The sequence below is a fragment of the Macrotis lagotis genome, chromosome 1 (assembly GCF_037893015.1).
Source record: "Macrotis lagotis isolate mMagLag1 chromosome 1, bilby.v1.9.chrom.fasta, whole genome shotgun sequence".
Taxonomy (NCBI): Eukaryota; Metazoa; Chordata; class Mammalia; order Peramelemorphia; family Peramelidae; genus Macrotis; species Macrotis lagotis.
In genome coordinates, this window is record NC_133658.1 from 901825223 (window position 1) to 901846223 (window position 21001).

The following is a 21001-nucleotide window of genomic DNA, read 5'->3' on the forward strand; positions in this document are numbered from 1 at the left end:
CACCCCGACCATATCTTGTGAGGACTTGGTTTTCCAGCTGCTGCCCTACTGCAGCAGAAACTCTGGGAAGGTGGGGTTGGTTCTTGTCTTTCTGCCAACACTCAGCAGAGGAGGTGTTTAATGAGGAGGGTTAATTAATCTGTTGATTGCTAGAAATGGGAGCCAGGCCTAGGGAAGTCCTTGAAAGGGTGGTAAGGTAGTGCAGTGGAGTCGGGAGAATTGTGTTCAAATCCATCCTCAGATCCTGCCTACCTTTGTATCCCTGGGCAAATCACTTCACCTGTCTGTTTCAGTTTCCTTGACTGTAAAATGGGGTTAAGGGCAGCCTTTCCTCCCAGAAAAGGAAGGAAGATCTAAGGTAGACCATCTATAAAGGGCCTAGCACTGCTTTTGGGACACAATGGGAACTCCTGTGGGTCCAGCACCCTCCTCCCCTGCCCTTCTTCCTTCTTTCAAGACCCGGTCCAAATCCCGCCTTCCACAGGTGCCTGGCCAGCCCCTCCCTCCTGTCTGTCCTGTCTACACCTGTTCCAGGCCTGGTGGTTTGCATGCAATCTCCTTCACAAGAGCATGAGCCCAGAGTGAAGGCAGGGCCTGTGTCCATCCTGCTTGTGCCCTTGAGGGGTGGGGTAGATGCTTGTTGACTAACTGACCATGGTCCCGGTCACTTTGCCATGGTTGTGAGACCTCCTGCTGGTGCTATGAGGCATGCCCTCAGGGAAGGCACATGCCAGGCTGGCCACATAGGGCTCTGGCCAAGCAGGCCCCTCAGCTCTTGCCCTCTGTGGGTAGTCCCTCACAGAGCAGAGTCGGGGTAGGCTGCCTAAGGGCTGCTTATGGGAAGCAGGTGAATCTATACCAGTCACGACTGATGGGAGTCTCATGGATTTTACAAGTCCTTGCCGAGGGCGCTCTGATGTGGCCCTTGTTCTGTGATTCCAGAGGTCTGGCTGCTCTCTGGTTAAGAGATCCTGCTCTGTGGTCCTCACGCTCCACTTCTGCAGATGGGGGCTCCAGACTGGCCCATCTCTCAGCCTCCTTCCCACTCTGATCCAAGGGTCTGTGAAGGCCCAGAAGGACAGATTCTCCACTGGAGCCCCTTGTGTCTGGCTTCCCAGAACAGTGGAGAGACTTGTGACCCTTTTCTCTAGCCACAGCCAGGCTCAGGACCTGGAGTCAAGCTGAGGGATTAATCTCTGACTGTTAACCATCAATGATGTAACAGACAGGCCTGAGGGCAGATGATCACTGGATGGTACCACAGGACATACAGCTCGCCTATCACTCCTGCCCAGGGCCCAGATGCCTTTGTGTTACTGTTGCCTCAGGTGGTATGAGAGTTTAGAGGATTTATCAATGAGGATGGGCTATGGAATGAGAAGGAGCTGAAAGAGACTGCTACGGACGACAGAACAGAAACTCCAGGAAAAGCTCTGCTCCTTTTGACCACCACTAGGGAGGATCCGATCACTGGTTTTCTCCAGGAAGTGACTGTTCCGAGACATCCCTCAGGCAGGCAGGGAAGAGGGAGCCAGGGCATTCTTGACGCATTATAAATGGGGAAACTGAGGCTCAGAGGTGCTATGACATGCTCAAGATCAATTAGGAAAGGTCAGAGTTGGGTCATGTTCTCTTTCACTGGCAGGAGACACAGATAGGCTCTACCCTAAAGATACTTTTTATTAAGAGAAGAGTAGGGGTCCTCTGGAGACCAGTTCTGGTACAGGCAGCAGTGCCCACATGCCGAGCCCGGTGGGCTGTGGGGGGCTTCCCAGTCAACACGAGGAGTGATCGCCATCCTCCCTTTGGAGCAGCTCATCAGGGCAACCAGAGGCGTGGCTTGCACCCAAGTTTTGACCCTGCTCCTCCCTTTGTAAGGCAGATGCCACACACCTGTGCCTCCCACCCCCAATCACACTCATAGCATGCACATTCACACACACACACACACACACACACACACACAGCCCCTTCTGTGGTTCCAGTCACCTTGCCCCCAAGAATCCCTACTGCCCACAGTGGGCATGTTCCACCATGCTCATGCCTGGACAGAGCAAGGAAAGGAGGAGGTGCTATCATTATGTCAGAGCTTACCTAAGGCAGGCAGGGGTCACCTGTTTTGGTTACAGACCTACAGCCAGGCTCAGGATTTGCTTAAAGTAAACATACTGACCATGGAAACAACATAAAGACTAACAATGCCTTCTGTGGCCGGGGGGGGGGGGGAAGGGAAGCAAGAATAGGGAGAAAAATTGTAAAACTGAAAATAAATAAAATCTTTCATAAAAAAATAAAGTAAACATACTGAATTCCCCATTTATCAGTTTGCCCCCAGGCTTAGTGACTAGGGCAGGGACTCAAGGTTAATAGCTAATCTCACTTGAATCAATACACGGTCACTCCTGACTGTCCAAGTGTCACTGAGACTGCGTCCTGTGTTAAGGCTGACTGAGGACCCCTCCTCCCACACCATCCCTACTTCTCCTCAAGCCCCACCAGGGATAGGCTGAAGACTGGGTCCCCCCCTACCTCTCCGGAGATGGCTTGTAGCGTGTGTAGGAAGAGACTCCCCCCGAACCTGGAGTGGAGAAACTCCCTGAAGGTTGTCGATAAGGCTGGACTCTGTCCGCCCCTGCTGGTGAGGCTGCGTAGGGAGTTTCTGGAAAGCTGACGGGCCTAGGAGGAGGTGGGGGGTAGGGATTGAGAAGAAAGAAGCAGTATGGGTTGGGGGCAAACACATGGGCCTAGGGGTTCTGGCCTTCCAGGTCTTGTTGTGCCTTTGGGAGCTGTGTGACTGTGGCTTACTCACTGAGCCTACTTGGACCTCAGTTTCCTCATTTGTAAAACTGGAAAAACTTTGCCCTGCTACTACCCAAGCCCCAGAGACAAAAACTGTGTGGCAAAGTATGTATGAGCATAGTATACGTGTATGTGGCTGTATGTATGCATTATAAATGACTCATAATTATAAATACTTGGTCCAGAATGATTAACATATTTTTTCTGAATAACTTTTCTGCAGAAAAGGACCAAGTTCCCCAGTGGAAAAAGGGAGTGAATTGTGACAAGGTCTAGTCTTATATGCAGTCTGAGAGGCATGCTCCTCCTCTTCGTGCCAATCATTGGTCAGAGTTACAATCTCATCAATACACTCACCCCCACACCACTCTAATAATGTTTTTCCCTGATCTAGTCATTATACTAAGGAGCATAAGGGAGCGGACAAAAATATGAATGAACTTCATTGAGCAGGCGTACTTGCAAAGGATACGGACCTAGGTCAATTTTTGACCAGTCCGAGATAGTTTTCAACTCCTCCAATCCCCCCTCTCCTAAGGTGACTTGATGTCGGGTGAAAGGGCTCCACTCAACTCACTGACTGGTCAAAGTTATTCCTTTGATCATCTTTCCTTTTGTCTGACTTTCCCCTTAATGTAAATAGGCTTGCATCTTTTGGCTTACACAAAGACCAGACATCCTTGCCTTTGTAATGGATTATTCTCACAGATATCTGTGAGATTCTTGTAATATTCTCTCTCATTTTGTGGAAAACAAAGATGCTCAATTCTTTCTCACAGTATGCACGTGCAAATATGGCAGTAATCTATGTGTGCATGTATAAGCATAAGTCTAGTGTATGTTTACATGTAGGGGAGGGTGGCAACACCGCGCGAACATCCAGGACCATGAAGACAGGATTCTGGCATCGGGCCATCTCCTCTACTGTTAGGATGAGCCAGACAAACAGAGGAGTGCTGGGATAATCTAGGAGCCCGCCAAGTTGGGACAAGCCACAAAGCTTTTTCTGACAAGCACTAAAGCAGGACTACAATTCTCAGAACAAGTGACAACTCCAAATACTAGGCCTTTCCCACAATGGGCAGAGTCTCCATCGCCAAAGTGGTCAAGCTGAGACTGGATGAGCTTCTGGCAGGGAAGCTGCTGATGGGATTCTGCAGAAGGTGGGAAGATGGCCTCGGTGGGTCCCTTGAGTGCTGAAAGTCTGAGAAGTGGAGGAATGGCAGATATGGGGAAGATGAGGCTGCTGGAGAAAGAGAAGGGTGGCTTTGGTCTCTCCAAAGAGAGACTTTGCTCTTGGCAGCCCACAGCTGAAGGAACAACTGGAGGTTGTCCCTGAGGCTGTAGGGGATCCTTTGGGATTCAGACCTACCCTGCCTAGGGTAAGCAAGCACAGGCTTTGGCTTTTGCCAGTTCTGTCTGGGCCTCAGAGACCCCTTACCGTTTGCTATGCAGCGGCTGGCTCTCCCGGTAAGGGATTCCCGGCGTGGGCTTTGGTGGCCGGCTGAGTGACTGGGCATGGCCCGTGGTCCCGGGTGCAGCCCACTTGGAGGTCGGCAAGGAGTTGTGGGAAGCGGGCCCACTCCACTGCCAGGAAGAGCTGCTCCGATATGGAGGCCGGGCTGCCATGCTCTCTGGCTCTGCCTTAGGTTCCGAGGTATTCATGTCACAGGTCTCTGGCCAGCCCCTAGAAAGAGAAACCAGAGTTATTTCCTGCCTGGGGAATCCTGCAGGTGGGCCACACACATCATTCACTTTCTTGGAAAACTCTGCCTAGCTTCCCCAAATGCGACTTAAAAGACAAGGTAGTCCCTGAGCCAACTCCCCAAGCTTTGTCTGGTCCTGGCCCAGGTCCAGATCCAGGGAGTGGGACCACCTCCCCCTGCAACCCAAGGACCAGGCATCCCAGTTCCAGTCACCACAGGGGCTCTGCTTTAGTTTTCACCCCAGGGCTGGGTTCTACCAAATCCTAGGGGGGAACCTGTGGGGCCAGAGAGGTGGAGACTGCTGAAGTTGTTGCTGTGACCTGCCATGCTCTTAGAAAGGAGGTGGCACAGGCTCAGGTGATCTACTTTGAAGGTGGCTAATGACATAGGCAGAACAACCTAAAAATAGCTCAAGGTAGGGCCCAAGTCTTGCTGGGAGCTTGGCCTAGCAGAACAGGATGGTGGCACTACCAGCCTTCTTGGCTCTGTCCCCAGGACATCAACAGGCCAAGAGCTTCTGTCATAGCCTGCCTAGGTCCTGAGGGGAAGCGTTAATAAGCATTTCTAGAGCAGGGGTGATAATAACCTGCTAATAACTGGGTTAAGCATTTCACAATTATCATCTCACTTGATCCTCATGCAAGAGGTGCTGATATGATCTCCACAAAGTGAGGCTGGATTTGAACTCAGGTCTTGCAGATTCCAGGGCCAGCTCTAATCAAGTCCCAGGGGAGGCTAATAGCAGTGGGAGAGAGCAGGTGTCCATTCAGATTCACTCTGACATTCAAGGCCTGGTGACCCCAGACTGAGGACCAGCCAGGTCCCAGACTTCTCTTTTGTTGCCAGGGTAGCTTTGCAACAGGTGTCTTCAGAAGGCATTCCAGGAAGGGGAAGTGAAGAAACCCATCCAGTCTCCATTTTCACTGTCTGCCCCCAAGGCTTTCTCCTTCCAACTGACAGCTCTATAGCCCCTTCCCCTCCTCCAGAGCACTGTGTCCTCCTCCCTGATTCCTCAGCGCACCCAGGCCTTACAGGATCCTCCTGGGAATTTATCTCCTTGCCTCTCCCTCTAGAGCTTCCTTCTGTCCTGAGAATGGGGAACCCAGTGGCTTAGGCACCCTGCTCTCCCCCCAGCTTGTATGGTGGGTGAGCCTTCTTTGTCAACACAAGATTCCCAAACCTACTGCTGAGACAGTTTTAGGCCCCACAAGCCAATTTCTTAAAACCATCCTAAGCAGTCAGTCTACCAAGGCCCTGGGTTCCTCTGGGTTCCTTTGTGAGGATCCCTTCCTGGGATGAGAGGAGTCTGCTTCCCCCACTCTGCTGGCCTGGTTGGGGGGCATTGCCACCAGTTGAATAAGCAAATGGGTGCATGCCAAAGAATCAGCTCTGCTTTCTCTCACACACTCAAGGGATTGGTGGGGGTGTCAGCACCTCCACAACGGTGAGGCCTCAGAGAATGGAACCTGCAGCTGTGGATCAAACAGGACAGATATGAAAGATAGTGCTAAGTAATGGGCCTAGTGACAGGTTAATCTGGGATCAAATTTGGCCTTGGACACTTGCCAGCCATGTGACCTTGGGCAAGTTGCTTAACTGCCCCAGCCTCAGTTTATCCATCTGTAAAAGGGGGCTAATATAACAGCTCTTACCTCACAGGGTAGTTCTGAGGATAAAAATGCAAGAATAAAGCACTTTGCTTGGCCTAAAGTCCTATTCAAATGCTAGTCATAATTATTGCTATTATTCCTCAAGGGGTCTGAGCTCAAATGCAATCTCAGACACTTACTAGCTGTGTGACCCTGGATGAGTCACTTAACTTCTATTTGTCTCAGTTCCTTCTCTGTAAAATGAGGACAAACTGGAAAGAAATGGCAAACCACTCCAATACCATTGCCAAGACAACCCCTACAAAGAGTCAGACACGTGAATGACAATAATTACTATTGCTCCTGTTTCTGATAACCATAATTCTGGAAGAGCTGAAGTCAAATCTTGGTTTTGACACTTACTTCTTGTGTCACCTTGGGCCTCAGTTTCTTCATCTGTAGAGTGGGAGGGTTGGGAAGGATGGTCTCTGGGATCTTTTGCAGTTCTAGGTCTGGGGCACACAGGCAGAATCCTCCTTCCTAGCTCCTGCTTGCTCCCTCTCCCAACTTATTGGGCATTTGAGCCAAGGGACAAAAGTCAAAGGGAAGCAGTGGAGATACCAAGAGTTCTGTGTTATCTGCCCAGCAAATGAGGGCCACTGCATGCCGCCCCAGGGCCTGGCAGCCCAGTGAGAGTCACTGAAACCCCAATAGTCCCCACTACAAGCACCAGCTGAGTTGCCCTCAATGGGAACACAATGCGGCCTTTCTCTAGACAAAAGCAGGGGATGGAACCTGAAACCAGCCAAGCCAGTCCTCGGGGCCCAGCCTGGGGCCCTGCTTCCTTTCTGCATGCTTGCCAAGGGGAGGCAAGGCAAGCCTGCTTCTTGGTCCACCCACCTGGTGCACCCACACACCTGGGACTCCCTCAGTGCCTGTACTATTCTCTTTGGGGCCATTAGGCCAAGCAGGTGAGCCCCTACATAAGCACCTACCCTAATACAGATGCATGTGTGCTCTAAGCAATTACAACCACCAATGTTCTAACCTGTCACTATCAGCCAAAGAAGGCGCAATTTCAGAGGGCCAGGACAGACAGTAGCCAGACTGGGGTGTATGGGAGTGGGGGGGGCAATGATTAATGAGCCTAGTATAGGCTGGATATTGAGAAGGGGACAGGTCCTGTGACTGGTCTTCCATGGAACTCTTCTCTTTTTTCCTAGGAGGGCTCCAGCTGGACCACAGCCCAGTGTGTCACCTTGGGACAAGACATGGGAGTCAGAGGATAGCTCTCCTCTGGCGACAAATGCCTTGGCATCATCATTCTAGCCTTTGACAAGAGAGTCCCCACAGGTTGTTTGTGCCTAGCCTTCTGAGAGGGCTAGTTCCTGTATCCAGTGAGGCTGCCCTGACTCTCAACAACCAAAGGCAGAGGCAAGGAGATTCTGCAAGACAGACTTAGGGAGGGGATATCTGGCACCACTGGCTGGGTCCTGAGATTTCTCCAAAGGTAGAAGGCAATGTCCACTGGACCCAATGAGGTTAGCCTTGGAGGCACCACCATCACTATCACAACATAGTAAAGGGACCAGCATGCATTTTATACAATCACAGCACACACAACAGAGTGGCATCCCCTGCATCTCTGACTGTGCACAAGTGGTTCACATCTGCTGCATAAGGGGCCCAGCTCTATGCTGCCTCTTCTACAGGGCCTTACCTAGCAGTCTGTGAGTCTTTGGGCACATACATCTATTTCCTTATTATCTCTCCCCACAGGATGTGAGCTTCTAGAGGTCCAGGGACTGGCTCACTTCCTTTGAAACCTGTTCTTCCAGCACAGCAATGATTACATTGATTTGTTTGCTAGCAAGCATTTATGAGGAGCCTACTGTGTGCTGAGAATTGTGCTATGTAAATGGGATGCAGAGACAGAACATAGAAAGATTAACATGCAATGACACAGAGAGAAGAAAGCATGCGCAAAAAAGCATAACAAACTGAAAGGAGAGCCTTTTGTAAACTGAGTCAAGAAAATGGAGCTCACAACACAGGCCAGTTAACTTCCCAAATGAAAGGAAACCAATAGGGAACCTGCTCAGGTGTTTTCATTCCACAGTTCAATTCAATTTTAATAGTAATCCTGCCTACTCACTACATGCAAGCACTGTTGTACAAGGCAGTCCTGGGACTTTATATCACACTGCGGGAAAGTATCTGCCATGTCGAAACAAAATATTGTCAATCAATGTAAAAATTAAATCAAATCTTGGCAAACCACAACTTCCATAGTCCCTGATTGAGCAGATAGTGGAAAGGGGAGACATCAGTCAGGCATGTTCTCTCCTTCGTATGATGATGGCTGCTTCCTTTTCTACATCACCATGAAGCACCCTTTTAAAACACATTCAAGAATTTTGCCAGGAATCCAAGTCAAATTTGTTAGGGAGTGGTCTGCAGCCTCTGACTCTCCATTTTGCCTTTGACAATAAGGATAATCTTTGTCTGTCAGTCCTGTGGCAACTCAGAGTCCCTTGCAGGTACTTCAGTATCTTGGCAGAATTCCTCTGGGCCTGGTACTGAAGTCATTAAGGGTCTGCACATGCTTTCTGTTTGACTCCTCATCTCGGGTTTCAAGTCTCTATAGGACATTTTTCTGCCTTTCCCATCTAAAGATTGCCCTACTGATCCTTCCTCTGAATCATCACAATAAGCCCATGCCCAGCTTTCCCTTACTCCCGGTCCTAAACATTAAGATAGTCACTTCCCCCGAGGTTCTCATCATCCCACATCAGTCAGATAAAAGTCTCCCCTCATTAAATTCTTCACCTTTTGTAGGATGGAATTATCATTCATGAAAGCTAAGAAATTATGAGTGGTTCTGCTTTAGGCAGAGAATGTATTGCATCAGATGTCTGGAAAAATGAAGCCACTCACCACTGCTATTCAGAGCCAAGCCTGCCATCAGCTTCCTGGACACCTCCATTTCTTTTCTGTCTGTGGTCTGCAGCTTACTCCCAAGGCAATATTATCTCTGTTTGGGACTCTGTTGATCCATACCCAGACACTCATAACCATGTTGTCCCTCCTCCCTTCCCTCCATTCCTGGCTTTTTCTACATAGGAATATCTTCATAGAGTGGAGTCTCTCACTCATGTCTTTTATTAAATCCACTCTTTTTTCAAACTAGGCAGATCCTTTCAGGGCTCACTCATGGGTCCTAATCCGCCATTCTCATTGCTACCCATGATATCACATTTGCCTCCTTGAGCTAAGATCTTTGGTTCTATTTGCTTGCTACCCATTCTTTTGGGCATTTGTATAGAGAGATCTGAGATCAGAGGTTTAAATGGGATTTTCTTAAATCTGTGAATTTCTGACTATCTTGGCCATGAGACTGTTCCCCATACTAAAGGTACTTTCTATGGTATGTAGCCCAACAGGTATAAAGAAAGTACTATCCTTCACTCTCTCTTTTTTTTTTTTAAGGTATAAGACTCCAAACAAAAATAGGATCTTGAGCCCTTGTCAGATGTACTCCATCCCTGGTCTGAAGCTTGCCACTTCATAAGCTGGTATCTCAAGATTTCAATGCTATTCTTAGGCACTGTTGCTTCTTTCCCGAATCTGCCCTTTCCTTCAAGCCCCCTCATCTTCCACCACAGCAGCCTCCTAGCCCCTGAAGGACTTGGTCTCTTAGCAAAGACGTCATTTTCCTTGGCAACTACTCTCCAGATTCCTTCTGGCAGTACCGCACATGTCCAAGTGAATCACCACAAGTGGGTAGTTGTCATTAGTTCTGACAAGTCTTAGGAGGTTCTCAGTCACAGCTGTGACAGATGGTCTGGGAAGACATCCATCCTGCCCACTGGCACAATCGTCCAGATTCCTCCTTGTTGAATTGGGGCTCACAAACTGCCATTTTTCTTTCTGCTTCTTTTGCCATTAAGGGATGATCTTACACAAGAGACCACAGTCTTGTGACGGGGTAGACAAGCAGTCATACTCCCTTAGAGCCTGGTGCCCAGCTTGCTGGAATTGGGGTCCTCCTCTTCTTTCCCCTCTGGGTCACCCTCTTCCATCAGATTCAGGTCAGGGTCTGGCCCTGCCTCTTCTGGGTCTGTATCTGCTTTGCTGTTCTGTTTACTTTTTTCCCCTTATTCTCTGAGGGACACAAACCTCTTCTTGAAAAGCTGGGTGCTTTAGTCCCTAGATTTCCTCTTCTAGGAGGGAATCCTAGAAAAATCCTCCACTTTGAATATGGATCCTGAATCCTTGGCTGTGACCAAAAGACCAACCTGTCTGTGCTTTCTCCAATCAGAGTCCTCGGTCTCTGGTTGTTCTCCCTGGTGACCTTTGCGGTCTGATACTGTTTTCTGGTGTTTCAGCCCCATGTTCAAGTCCCAAGATCCATTCCCTATGTTCTCAGCCCATGTGGCAGCAGCCTTCCAGAGCCTTGATGCTGGAGACCACCTCAGTCACCCAGTGTAACTCAGGCCGGCTCAGCTTTGCCCAGCTCTTCCCCTGTACTGGGTCTGTGGGCCTGGCAGGATAAGTGGTACTTCCACTTGCTAGGCCAGGAAAGTAGAAGGGGTTTACATGTACATGTCCCATCTCATCTAATGCACATGAGGACTTGAGAGAGAGAGGTCAGATTGAAGACCTCGCACTGAAATAGTCTCTAGCTCTCTACCATGTCAAATTTTGAGTGGTGCTTAGGGATCAAGTATGAAAGGGACCCAGATTTATTATACAGGGTCTTAAAGACTCTTGAATACAACCACCTCATTATACAGATGAGGAAACAGAGGCCAAATGAGGTTGGCGAGTTTATTGTGGACCAGGTAGCTAGTAACAGTCTATGGGATCTGAACCCAGGTCCTCAACCCCAATGCTGGTGATATCTCCAAGCCCCTCTCTGCCTCCCAGAAGATCCCTTGGGTCCCCCTGCAGCTTCCCATCTCAATGCCCACTTTACATAGGCTGCTCAGCTCCTGTGGCAAACAGGAAGTGTTTTTAGGAGATGCCTGTGAGTGCCAAGGCTAAGGTGAAGAAAGCCCAGAGAAGGGACAGCCAGTCCCAACCTCCCCCTAGCCCTGGCCTGGTCTCACCTCCGAGGAGTCCCATCCTCGAAGGGGGGGATGATGACCACCTTCACAGTGACTGAGGTCCGCAACAGATCGATCATCTGGTCATGTGTCAGTGTGACCACGGCCACCTTGCAGATCTCCACCAGTCGGCTGCCTTGCCGGAGTCCTGCCTGCCAGGCAAAGCCATAGTCCTCCACCTCTGCAACAGTGCCATCATACTTGACATGAAAGCCTAATTGGCCCAGTCCATTCCGCCGCAGGGTCATGTCCACTGTTTCACAGCCACTGGTCATTACCTGTGAGGAACATTCAGGAAAGTTTTTTGAACGTGTGTGTGTGTGTGTGTGTGTGTGTGTGTGTGTGTGTGTGTGCATGCGTGTGTGTGTATGTATAAATTTGGGGAACTTCTCACTATCTCAGGGAGGGGAGATCCAAAAGATTTTATCACATCAAGGTTTCCCTAAATTTTCAGATGGGAAATTCACAGGGAGCAAGGCTGACTCTAGAGCATTCACACCTCAGGAACCTACCATGATGGGGGTTCAATTCCATGGAAATACAACCATGGTCTCTTCCAGAAACTAGACTATCCCCTCTCTAGAAGCAGGAATCTTGGCTGGGTGAATCATTGAGCTGACATCACAGCATTTCTGATGGTCTTCTACTAACAAATTTCAGGGAGCCCCTCTAGCTGCCTGGCCCATGTTTAACTCCCCAATCTCATTTGGTCTCTGTTTCCTCATCTATATAATGAGATGGCTGGATTCAAGGGTCTTTAAGACCTCTTATAATAATGTTCTCATGGGGAGATTGAAATGTGGATATTCCAGAGCTCTTTAAAATGAGAGAAAGAACTATCAGATTGGCTAAAATACAAAAAAGGAAAATAATCAATGTGGGAGAGGATATGGGAAAACTGGGACACTAATTGGGATACTGGTGGCAGAGATGTGAACTGATCCAACCATTCTGGAAAGCAATTTATAACTATAATGCAGCAATGCTACTATTAGATCTGTATCCCAAAGTGATCATAAAAAAAGGAGAAAAGAAACACATGTACAAAAATATGTGTAGTTCTTTTTTGTAGTGGCAAAGAATTGGAAATTGAGGGAATGCTCATCAATTGGGGAATGGCTGAAAAAGCTGTAGATTACTGTTATTCTCTTTTTTTTTTTTTAGGTTTTTGCAAGGCAAATGGGGTTAAGTGGCTTGCCCAAGGCCACACAGCTAGGTAATTATTAAATGTCTGAGACCGGATTTGAACCCAGGTACTCCTGACTCCAGGGCTAGTGCTTTATCTACTGTGCCACCTAGCTGCCCCAAGTATTGTTATTCTTTAAGAAATCATGAGTGTGGGAAGCTAGGTGGAGCAGTGGATAGAGCCCTGGAGTCAGGAAGACCTGAGTTCAAATCCAATCTCAGACACTTAATAATTACCTAGTTGTGTGACCTTGGGCAAGTCACTTTAACCCCCTTGCTTTAATTTAAAAAAAAAAAGAAAGAAATCACGAGCAGGCAGACTTCAGAAAAGCCTGGAAAGACCTGCATGAACTGATGTTGAGTGAAGTGAGCAGAAGCAGAACATTGCACACAATAACAACACTGTGTGCTGATCAATTATTATGGACACAGCTCTTCTTAGCAGTTCAGTGATCAAAGACAATTCTAAAAAATTTGTGATGGAAAATGCAATCCACATGAGAAGAAAATGGTCTGAATGCAGATCAAAGAATATTACTTCCACTTTGTAAAATATCTTTCATGTTTTTTCTTTCTCATGGTTTTATTTCCCCCTTTGGTTCTAATTTTTCTTTCACAACATGACTACACTGGAAATATGTTAAACATGGTTGTACTTCTATCAGATCACTGGCTGCCAAGGGAAGTGGGGAGGGGGAGAGAAGGGAGGGTAGAAGAAAAATGTGGAAATCAAAATCGTGCAAAGACAAATGTGGGAAAATTAGGCTGTGTATGAAATTGGGGAAAAATAACAAAAAAAAAGAATGGGGGGGGTTGAATTTGGTTTTTGGTGCTAGATGGAGGAGTGGTTTGCTTGGAGGGCAGAATCTCTAATATAATTGTCTGCTCATATGGTCACCTCACAGAGCTTTTCCAGTGTGAGTCAAGCCAGGAAGAGAAGACAAGAGTCACTTCCCCTGATACATTCCCTGGGCTCTTTACTATATTTTGGTTTGGAAGTGTAAGCGGGGTTTCCCGGGGACCCTGATTTACTCATAGTCATGCATCCAGCAGGGTAAGTTTTTATAAAGGATGATTCAGAATGGTTACTGGCATTTGAATAGTGAGCAACAGCTTTTGGACAGAGCAGTCAAGGAGAGGGGGCTCCTTCTACTCAACCTGGGGGTAGGTCAAGAAGCTGTCATTCATGTGGAGGAAATGTAACCTCCCCCCACACCCAGTCCATGATGATATTCCAAGAGAACTTGCAAAAGGTGAAGATGGGATAAACCTGGGCTTGTTCCCCCCAAGTCCTGGGTCACCGGATTGGGGTGCAACTGTTTGTGAAACCTGCAAGGGCTCATTTTGGGGCAAAATGGAAGAAGTCCTTCATCACTTGCTACTTAAGCAAAGACCTGAACCAAAGCAAAAGCAGTAGATGCAGACATGATCTGGGCTCTGCTGCCAGCCAGAGCACCTGTGGGCTGCTGGGACCAGCCTGAAGGCCCAAGATGACATCTTGGATTGCCCCCATGGCAAGGATGTGGCCCTGATTGAGACAATGCTAGCTTCAGGGTCTCCTGGACCCCCCCCCCCCCAAACAATGATCCTGTTTCCTGAGGATCTCAGATTCTTTACCTTGAGTCTCTGGACAATTTCCCTAATGTCCTCAGGGAACCCTTCTGAGGCACGTATGGAGATGTGGTCCCCTCTCCCATAGAAGATCTTGAGTGTGGAGGAGTCTGGGGTCCAGCCAATGACATCCCCACAAAAGCAGTTGAACACCACCTCCTTGGTGCGCAGGTCCAGGAGGACAATGAACTCATTTGAAATCCCCAATATACACTCAATCTCTATTCCTTGTGCAAAATCCTGGGCGGCCACCCTCCACGCAATGGCCCCCGTGCTGTGCTGCTCAGCGCCCGCCCGAGCTTTTGTCTTCTCTTTCTTCTTGGAGGTGAGAGAGATTAAGTTAAACTTCCCCGTGGAGTCGATGGGAGTGTTGGTCACACAGTTTTCGGCCAAATCCTTGAGGTACTCCTGCCTTGTCCGAGTGGCCATCGTGTGGAATTTATCAGACTTGTGGGCAGCATGTTCAGCATTTATCACTTTAGCTAATAAGAAGTCTCGGAAGACATCTGATTTGCGGAATGTGACTCCGTTTGGGATGGGAGGACCAAACGGAGGGGCATCTTTGGATCGACTCACAGCCACGCTGTTAGGAAAGATATAGAACAACACTGAGCCTCATTTCACTGGGCAGAGAAATCAACTGTAAATAGAAACTAAGGAGGGGGGGAAATGTCCAACCATTGGGGAATGGTTGAACAAATTAGGGTGTGTTAAGTAATAGATAGTATTGTTTTACAAGAAATAATGAAGAGACTGCTTCAGAGAAACCTAGGAAGAACTATGTGAACTGATGCTGAATGAAGTTATCAGAACCAGAAGAACATTTTTTTAAATTAACATAGTAAAAAAAAAAAGAACAAAGCCTAGACCAAGCATAATTTCAGAAAACCAATGAAGCATGCTACCTACCTCCTGACCAAAAGCTGATGGGCTTGGGATATAGATGGAGACATATTTTTTGGACAAGGACGATGCAGTAATTTGTTTTGTCTGACTATATGCATTTGTTTAAAGGGTATTTTGTTGTTTTTAATAGATAGAAGAAGGAAAAAATAGATTTCTGTTAATTGAAAAAAATGTATTATCCATAAAAAGAAGAGAAGCATGACAATAATGGCAATGCAGACAAATAGTTATTTGAAAGATGGCCAACAGCTGCTCTCCATCTCTGGGGAACAGACCAAGAAGAGATGGATGGAGGTCAGATAGGACAAAAAATTTCTGGATGATGAGTCTTGGAACTGGTGAAATTTTTCTCCAAGGGGTATAAAATGAGGGCAGATCAACATCTGTTCGGGATAACCTGGGAGAGTTCATTTTTGTCCAGAGGCAGAAGGCTGAAGGTCCTTCCAAAAATCTTTTCCAGCCTAATGATTCCAATGCTGTGGCATTCATTCCCATGGCTAAGAATATCAAAAGGCAGCAGGGGGCTCTAACCTGCCTTCCTTTTATTCAGCTGGTAATTCAGGCAGCCCCCAGCTCCATCTAGTTCTCTGGTCCATCCAATTGGGTTTGTGTAGACTTCTGAGGAACATTTTTAATTCCACAAACCCTCCCCCTCTTCCCCCAAGATTGAAGGGCTTGTATAGACCCAAGACACAGCTAAGAAAGATTAGGTGGATGGTAGTAATAGAAAATGCCTACCTTACCAGTGCTTCTACTGAGGCTTCTAGAGCCCAATATTGGGAGAAAGCCCCTTGTGGTGGTGGTGGTGGTGTAGTGGTGCTGGTGGGAGAGGGTTTGCTGACAGTTTGCTCCTTGCTGAACTACATGATGGTGTTCCCGGCTCACAGCAATGCAGCAGCTGTCTCTACCCAATGCTTTGTATGTAAAGTTACCTTCTATCCTCCAGGCTCAGTTCCTGAATGGCTTCCTCCAGGTGTTCTTCTCCCCAGGTGACCCACCCCTTCAGCTCCTTCTATGTGGTCTCTGCTTTGAACTCCCAATTCTAACTTTTATCATGGCCCATTTGGGCTTACCCCTTCCTCAACTGCCAACTCCTTGAGGGCAGGGATGATATCTACTTTAGGAAACGCTCCTTGTACCCAGTATAGTGTCTCATCATTTCTGTTTGCTGAAATGAATTAAAAGGACTTTAAAAGTTTGAGCAAAGAGATGGAGTCCCCATTCGAGCCAAATCTTTTAAACATGAAGCTAGGAGACGCATGCTAAATGAGGGCCAATTGCTCTTTCATGAAAGGCAAAGCAGAATCCTTCCTATCCCTCCCATCCATTCACCTTCCTGAGTCAGCTGCTGCCAAGCCTCAAACATGCTGCTCCAAATCCATGAGAGCAGTCAGGGGGAAGCCACAGGTGTGCTTACCTGTAACAAACAGCATCAGTGCAAGGGTTGTGAACTCGGACAATGATAAAGACATGTTGGAAATGTGAACGGATATTCTGGGGGGTGAAGGGCAGGGCTCCAGGCTCTTGGAAGATGATGGTCACAATGTCATTTCCTATGTGTCTCTTCCTTAGTAACTAAAAGGAAAACAGAGGAGAAATTAGTCAGCAGACCCAGCAGGGACAGACTGGTCCAATATCCACAATCTACAAAGGAAACTAAATGGAATAGAAACCAAATTCTAATGGTCAATAAAGCACAGGGAGTGACCAGTCTCTAGGAAGAGGACTTCTGAATGTCAGGAAAATGGGACCACAAATGGACCAAGGATCTGGAGTCAAAGGACTTCGATCTGAGTCCTGGCTCTGCCCTGACCACCCTCATACTACCATCACCAAAGGCTCCGTTTCCTTGGACAAGAAAGCTGAGGTGCTGGTAGAGATGACTGAGAACATTTTCTGGGGTTCTAACATTCTGTAAGCCTACATTCAGTCTCTCTTCCAGGGCCAAACACAGCACCCTAGACAATGCAGTTGGCTTACTAAGGATATCCTGAATCATCAAATTCTATGAAATGCTAAGGATTTCTTTACCCAAGCAAAAATTAACATCGAACTAGATCTGCCAAGGCTGTCTGGCTGTGCCTCTCTTCCAGTGGTAATGCAATGGGGACTTTGTGTTGGGTTTCTCATTAAAGTGGACTCAGATCCTAGACACTACTATCAAGCTACCACCCCACCACCCCCAGACCCCCTGAAACTTAAGCTGGCTCTGCCTCCAACTGCTGGAATTTTTTTTTTCTCTATGACAGGTCAACAGCCTTGCTTTATGTCTGTATATGGGGCTTTATCTCAAAGCATCCCAAAGGCGCTAAGTAGATTAGAAGCTCCAGTGTTTAGTAACCCCCAGATCAACTCAGCCACAGGTTCCTACTAAAGTGAAGCTCTCAATGGTCACTGGAGCACCAGCTTAGCCAGGCCAGTGGGATATGAAAGTACAGCAAGATGGGAATGGGGGGTAGGGGTGCATAATTCAGTTTTGCACTGTTCTTCTCAAACATAATTAGAACTCAACATTCTTTCCCCAAAATTATGTTAAAAATTATTTTTACATGTAATTGGAAAAAATATTATTAAAAAATTTTAAACCACAGAAAAGACTTGGGTGGATTTAGAGGAAAGGATCTTTATCTTTTCTATGTCCTAGACAAGTCAATCAGGCTGAGAAGCCTAAGGAGCACTTGCCAGTACATAAAATAAAATATAGGCAATAACAAAGCAAACATAATTTTTTTTTTTTTTAGTTTTTGCAAGGCAATGGGGGTTGATTGGCTTGCCCAAGGCCACACAGCTAGGTAATGATTAAATGTCTGAGGTCAGATTTGAACTCAGGTACTCCTGACTCCAGGGCCAGTGCTCTATCCACTGACCCACCTAGACATCCACAAACATAATTCTATAGAGCTAGTTATTGAAATGTAAAACCAAAACCCTGCCAAGATCAAAGGCCTTGAAATAGAAGTCCCTAGTTTAGAGACAGACAATCATCACCCAGGTTCCTGGTCTTTTCTCTGGTGACCTGGCTGCTGGTAAATGCACATTCTGCAAACCACAACTGCATAAGCTGTGGAGCAGCCAAGTGAAACGTGCCTTGGATCTGAGGTCAGAGGAACACGGCTGGCCACGAAGGAAGCCAGGTCTCTCCTCTCAGAGCAATGTGGGGAAGCAGAAATTTGCTATTGGCCGGTTCAGGTCTTGACCTTCCCAAGCCCTGGGAGATGTTGGGTGGTTCCCTTGCTCAGTCAGCAAACATTTATTAAATGTTTACTGTGTTCAAGGCCCTGTGAAGTACAAAGTAAAGGCCAAGGACACTCTTTGCTCTCAATGAGTTCACAGTGTAAAGGGAAAAACTAAAGATGGGATATACCAGAGACTCCTGGAGAAGGCAGAAGGTTAATTGGGGCCTGCAGGAAACCAGGGAAGGATGGAGGTGGAGGTGAGGATGGGGAAGACTCCAGATCTGGGGTCAGCAGAGAGACTGGGGTCACTGTCTGGGAAAGAAGATGTCTAAAAAGACTGAGAGATGGTGGGGTCGAGTCATGAAGAGCTCAAATGCCAAACCAAGAGTTTTAGGTGGGATCCTGAAGGCAACATGGAGCTGCTGGAGTTTACTGGGAAGGGGACCTGTTCAGAACTGAATTTTAGGAAGATTCCTTTGGTGGCTGAGTAGGATGGCCTAGAGAGGGGAGAGGCAGACCCCCCAGCAGCTTAGGTTATAGTCTGGCTGTGAGGTGAGGAGAGCTACGCTAGATTGGGGGTTTACTGGAGAAATGCTACAGAGGGGAAGTCTCCAGGCTGGATACAAGGATGAAGGATGGGGAGGGGTCCAAGAGAGCTCCTGGACTGTGAGTCTGGAGAACTGGGAGGAGGGGAAAGTAAGGGGGGAAGATTATGAATTACAGGAAAGAGAACTGGGGAGGGGGTGTGGGCCAAAGACAGGAATTTTGGGTCTAAGGTCTGGATTTCTAGGGATAATAACAGCTAACATTTATACAGTGCCTCCCATGTACTAGATAGGCGCTAAATATTTTACAATTATTTATCTTATTTTACCCTTACAACAACCTTGGGAAGTAGCTGCTATTATTAGTCCCACTGGACAGTTGAGGAAAATGAGAGAGACAGAAGGTCACACAGTAAATAAATGTCTGATTTGAACTCAGGTCTTTCTGACCACAGGATATCTCATAGCTGGAGCAAACTCTTGGCATTCCCGGGTTAGCTCCCAGGCCTTCCCTAGGATTGAGTTCTTTTCAAGAGGGCGCCCCTAATCCACCGTGGTCCATGCATGGGCACTGAGCTCGGACATAGTCAGATGGGGATGAGGGACCCTGGATGGGTCAAGGCTCAAGGACAAGATGGGCTTTATGAGCCCTGGAACTCTCCACAACCACTGAGGCAGCTGAGCACAGGTGGAGGGATCTGGGTTAGATTTACCTAGAGCAGGTCAGGGACCATAGAAATCAAGTGGCGCAGGATAGAAGAAGCAGAAAGCTCTTTGCAGGCCAGGCCCCTGGTCAGCCCCACACCACTTTGTGAACCCCTCCTTACACCCTCTCCAGTCCTACCAGCCCTGGGGATACTTACCTGTTGCCGATTGTTGGGGGTATAGGGAAGCATGGTGGAGACGTGAAACATGAGTTCGTACTCTTGGTAAGTTGTGTACAGAGAATGGGTTCCAGTGGAATCAGCTGAAAGATCAGGAAAAAAAGACCACCTGTCAGATCAACCAATCTCTCATACCATTAGAGGCCAGGTGCTGTCCAGGGTGCTGAAGGGACACAGACAAAAATCAAGGGGAGGGCAGTAGTGCCTGCCCTTATGGGGCTTCCATTCTAGGGCAGCTAAGAATATTCAAAACAAAGGTCAGGTGATGAAGGTCGGGGAGGGGTGCATGCTGGGCATCTGGAGATCCTTCAGAAAGGCGTGGAACAGGGAGAAGCACTGCTGTGAATGAGAAACATTGAGAAGGCCAGTCTGGCTGATGGAAAAAACCTAGTTATTAAGCCTGGAAAGGTAGGTTGGAGTCCAACAGTGAAGAGCTTTAAATGGGGCAGGCAAAGGAAGTGGAAAATAGGCCCTGGTTTAGTCCTCAGACCTGAAACATTCCTCTGTAGCAGCATATGCAATGAATGGAGAATCTGGGGGAGGCCTTCTCCTGTTCCCCAGTAAAGCCAGCACACCCTGAGCACATCCACCAGCAGAAGCTCCTCCAAAACCCATCCTGAGGAAGGGGAGGGACCCACTTGAGCCTCACTGACTGGGACGAGTGAGTCAACCTAATTCTTCCTCGAAACCCTGACCCTGGAGCAGACAAATGCAGAACTAGAGGTGAAAGTAGGCTGATGCCAGATGCCACAAGGCTCTGAGAGTTCCAACTTATTCCTCCTCCCCTCCGGTCCCTGGAAAGCATGGTGGCATTGGGGCTGAGAGATGGATGGAGGAACCGGAGAACTGATATCTCCAGACTCACCCAAGGTGGCTGAATGCCAGCTCCTTGCCTCTGGGTTGCCGGCCTGGCATATTTCCAAGGATACATTCAGCTAGCCATGTGAAAACTGACCACAAAGCAGGCTGCCCAGCAGTGCCCTCTGGGCTCCCCAGCCAGGCCTCTATCAAGCCCAATTTCCGGGGGGGACCCACAGCTTACTTTTCACATCCAGTTGTGCAGCGTAGCGGTTGAAGCCTTTGAGACAGACCTTGTCCCCAAGCACCGAGAGGAATTCCTCAAAGGCTGGCCCGGCTTCCTCATTGTTGTACATCTCCTCCTCAGAGCTCTGGCCTGCCTTACAGTATAGGATGCCGACCTTGTGTTTCCGACACAGCTGGAAAAAGAAGGATGGGCTTTAGGACTGCACACACTGGACCTAGAGGTGATGTGACCAAGGAGGCCAGGGGCCTAGCCAGGCAGGAGGGGAAAGAGAACTAGGTTCTGTCTCAACTCGCCTTCTCCCTTCTGGTCCAAGGAGAACAGTGGGTATGATTCCTACCCTCATCCTTACATTAGATGGCCAAAGTTCCAGACCTGCTGGAAAATGATCTAAGATGAATCACTAGAGTCTATTAAACAGTCATTTGGAAAGGCAGGGCTGGACACAAC

General features: G+C 48.0%; 1 protein-coding gene across 7 annotated transcripts in view; it reads right to left on the minus strand.

Annotated features, from left to right (window-relative positions):
• The window catches only part of SIPA1L3 (signal induced proliferation associated 1 like 3), a 160362-nt gene that overhangs the window by 37741 nt on the left and 101620 nt on the right, over positions 1-21001 (minus strand). For all 7 annotated transcript variants that reach the window (XM_074219057.1, XM_074219058.1, XM_074219056.1 and 4 more), the window contains exons 6-12: positions 20552-20726; positions 19489-19592; positions 16322-16479; positions 14005-14581; positions 11206-11480; positions 4241-4486; positions 2530-2676 (exon numbers count right to left, since the gene is read on the minus strand). In XM_074219057.1, the coding sequence (XP_074075158.1) occupies positions 2530-2676; positions 4241-4486; positions 11206-11480; positions 14005-14581; positions 16322-16479; positions 19489-19592; positions 20552-20726 (1682 nt within the window). The remainder of the gene's footprint in view (positions 1-2529; positions 2677-4240; positions 4487-11205; positions 11481-14004; positions 14582-16321; positions 16480-19488; positions 19593-20551; positions 20727-21001) is intronic.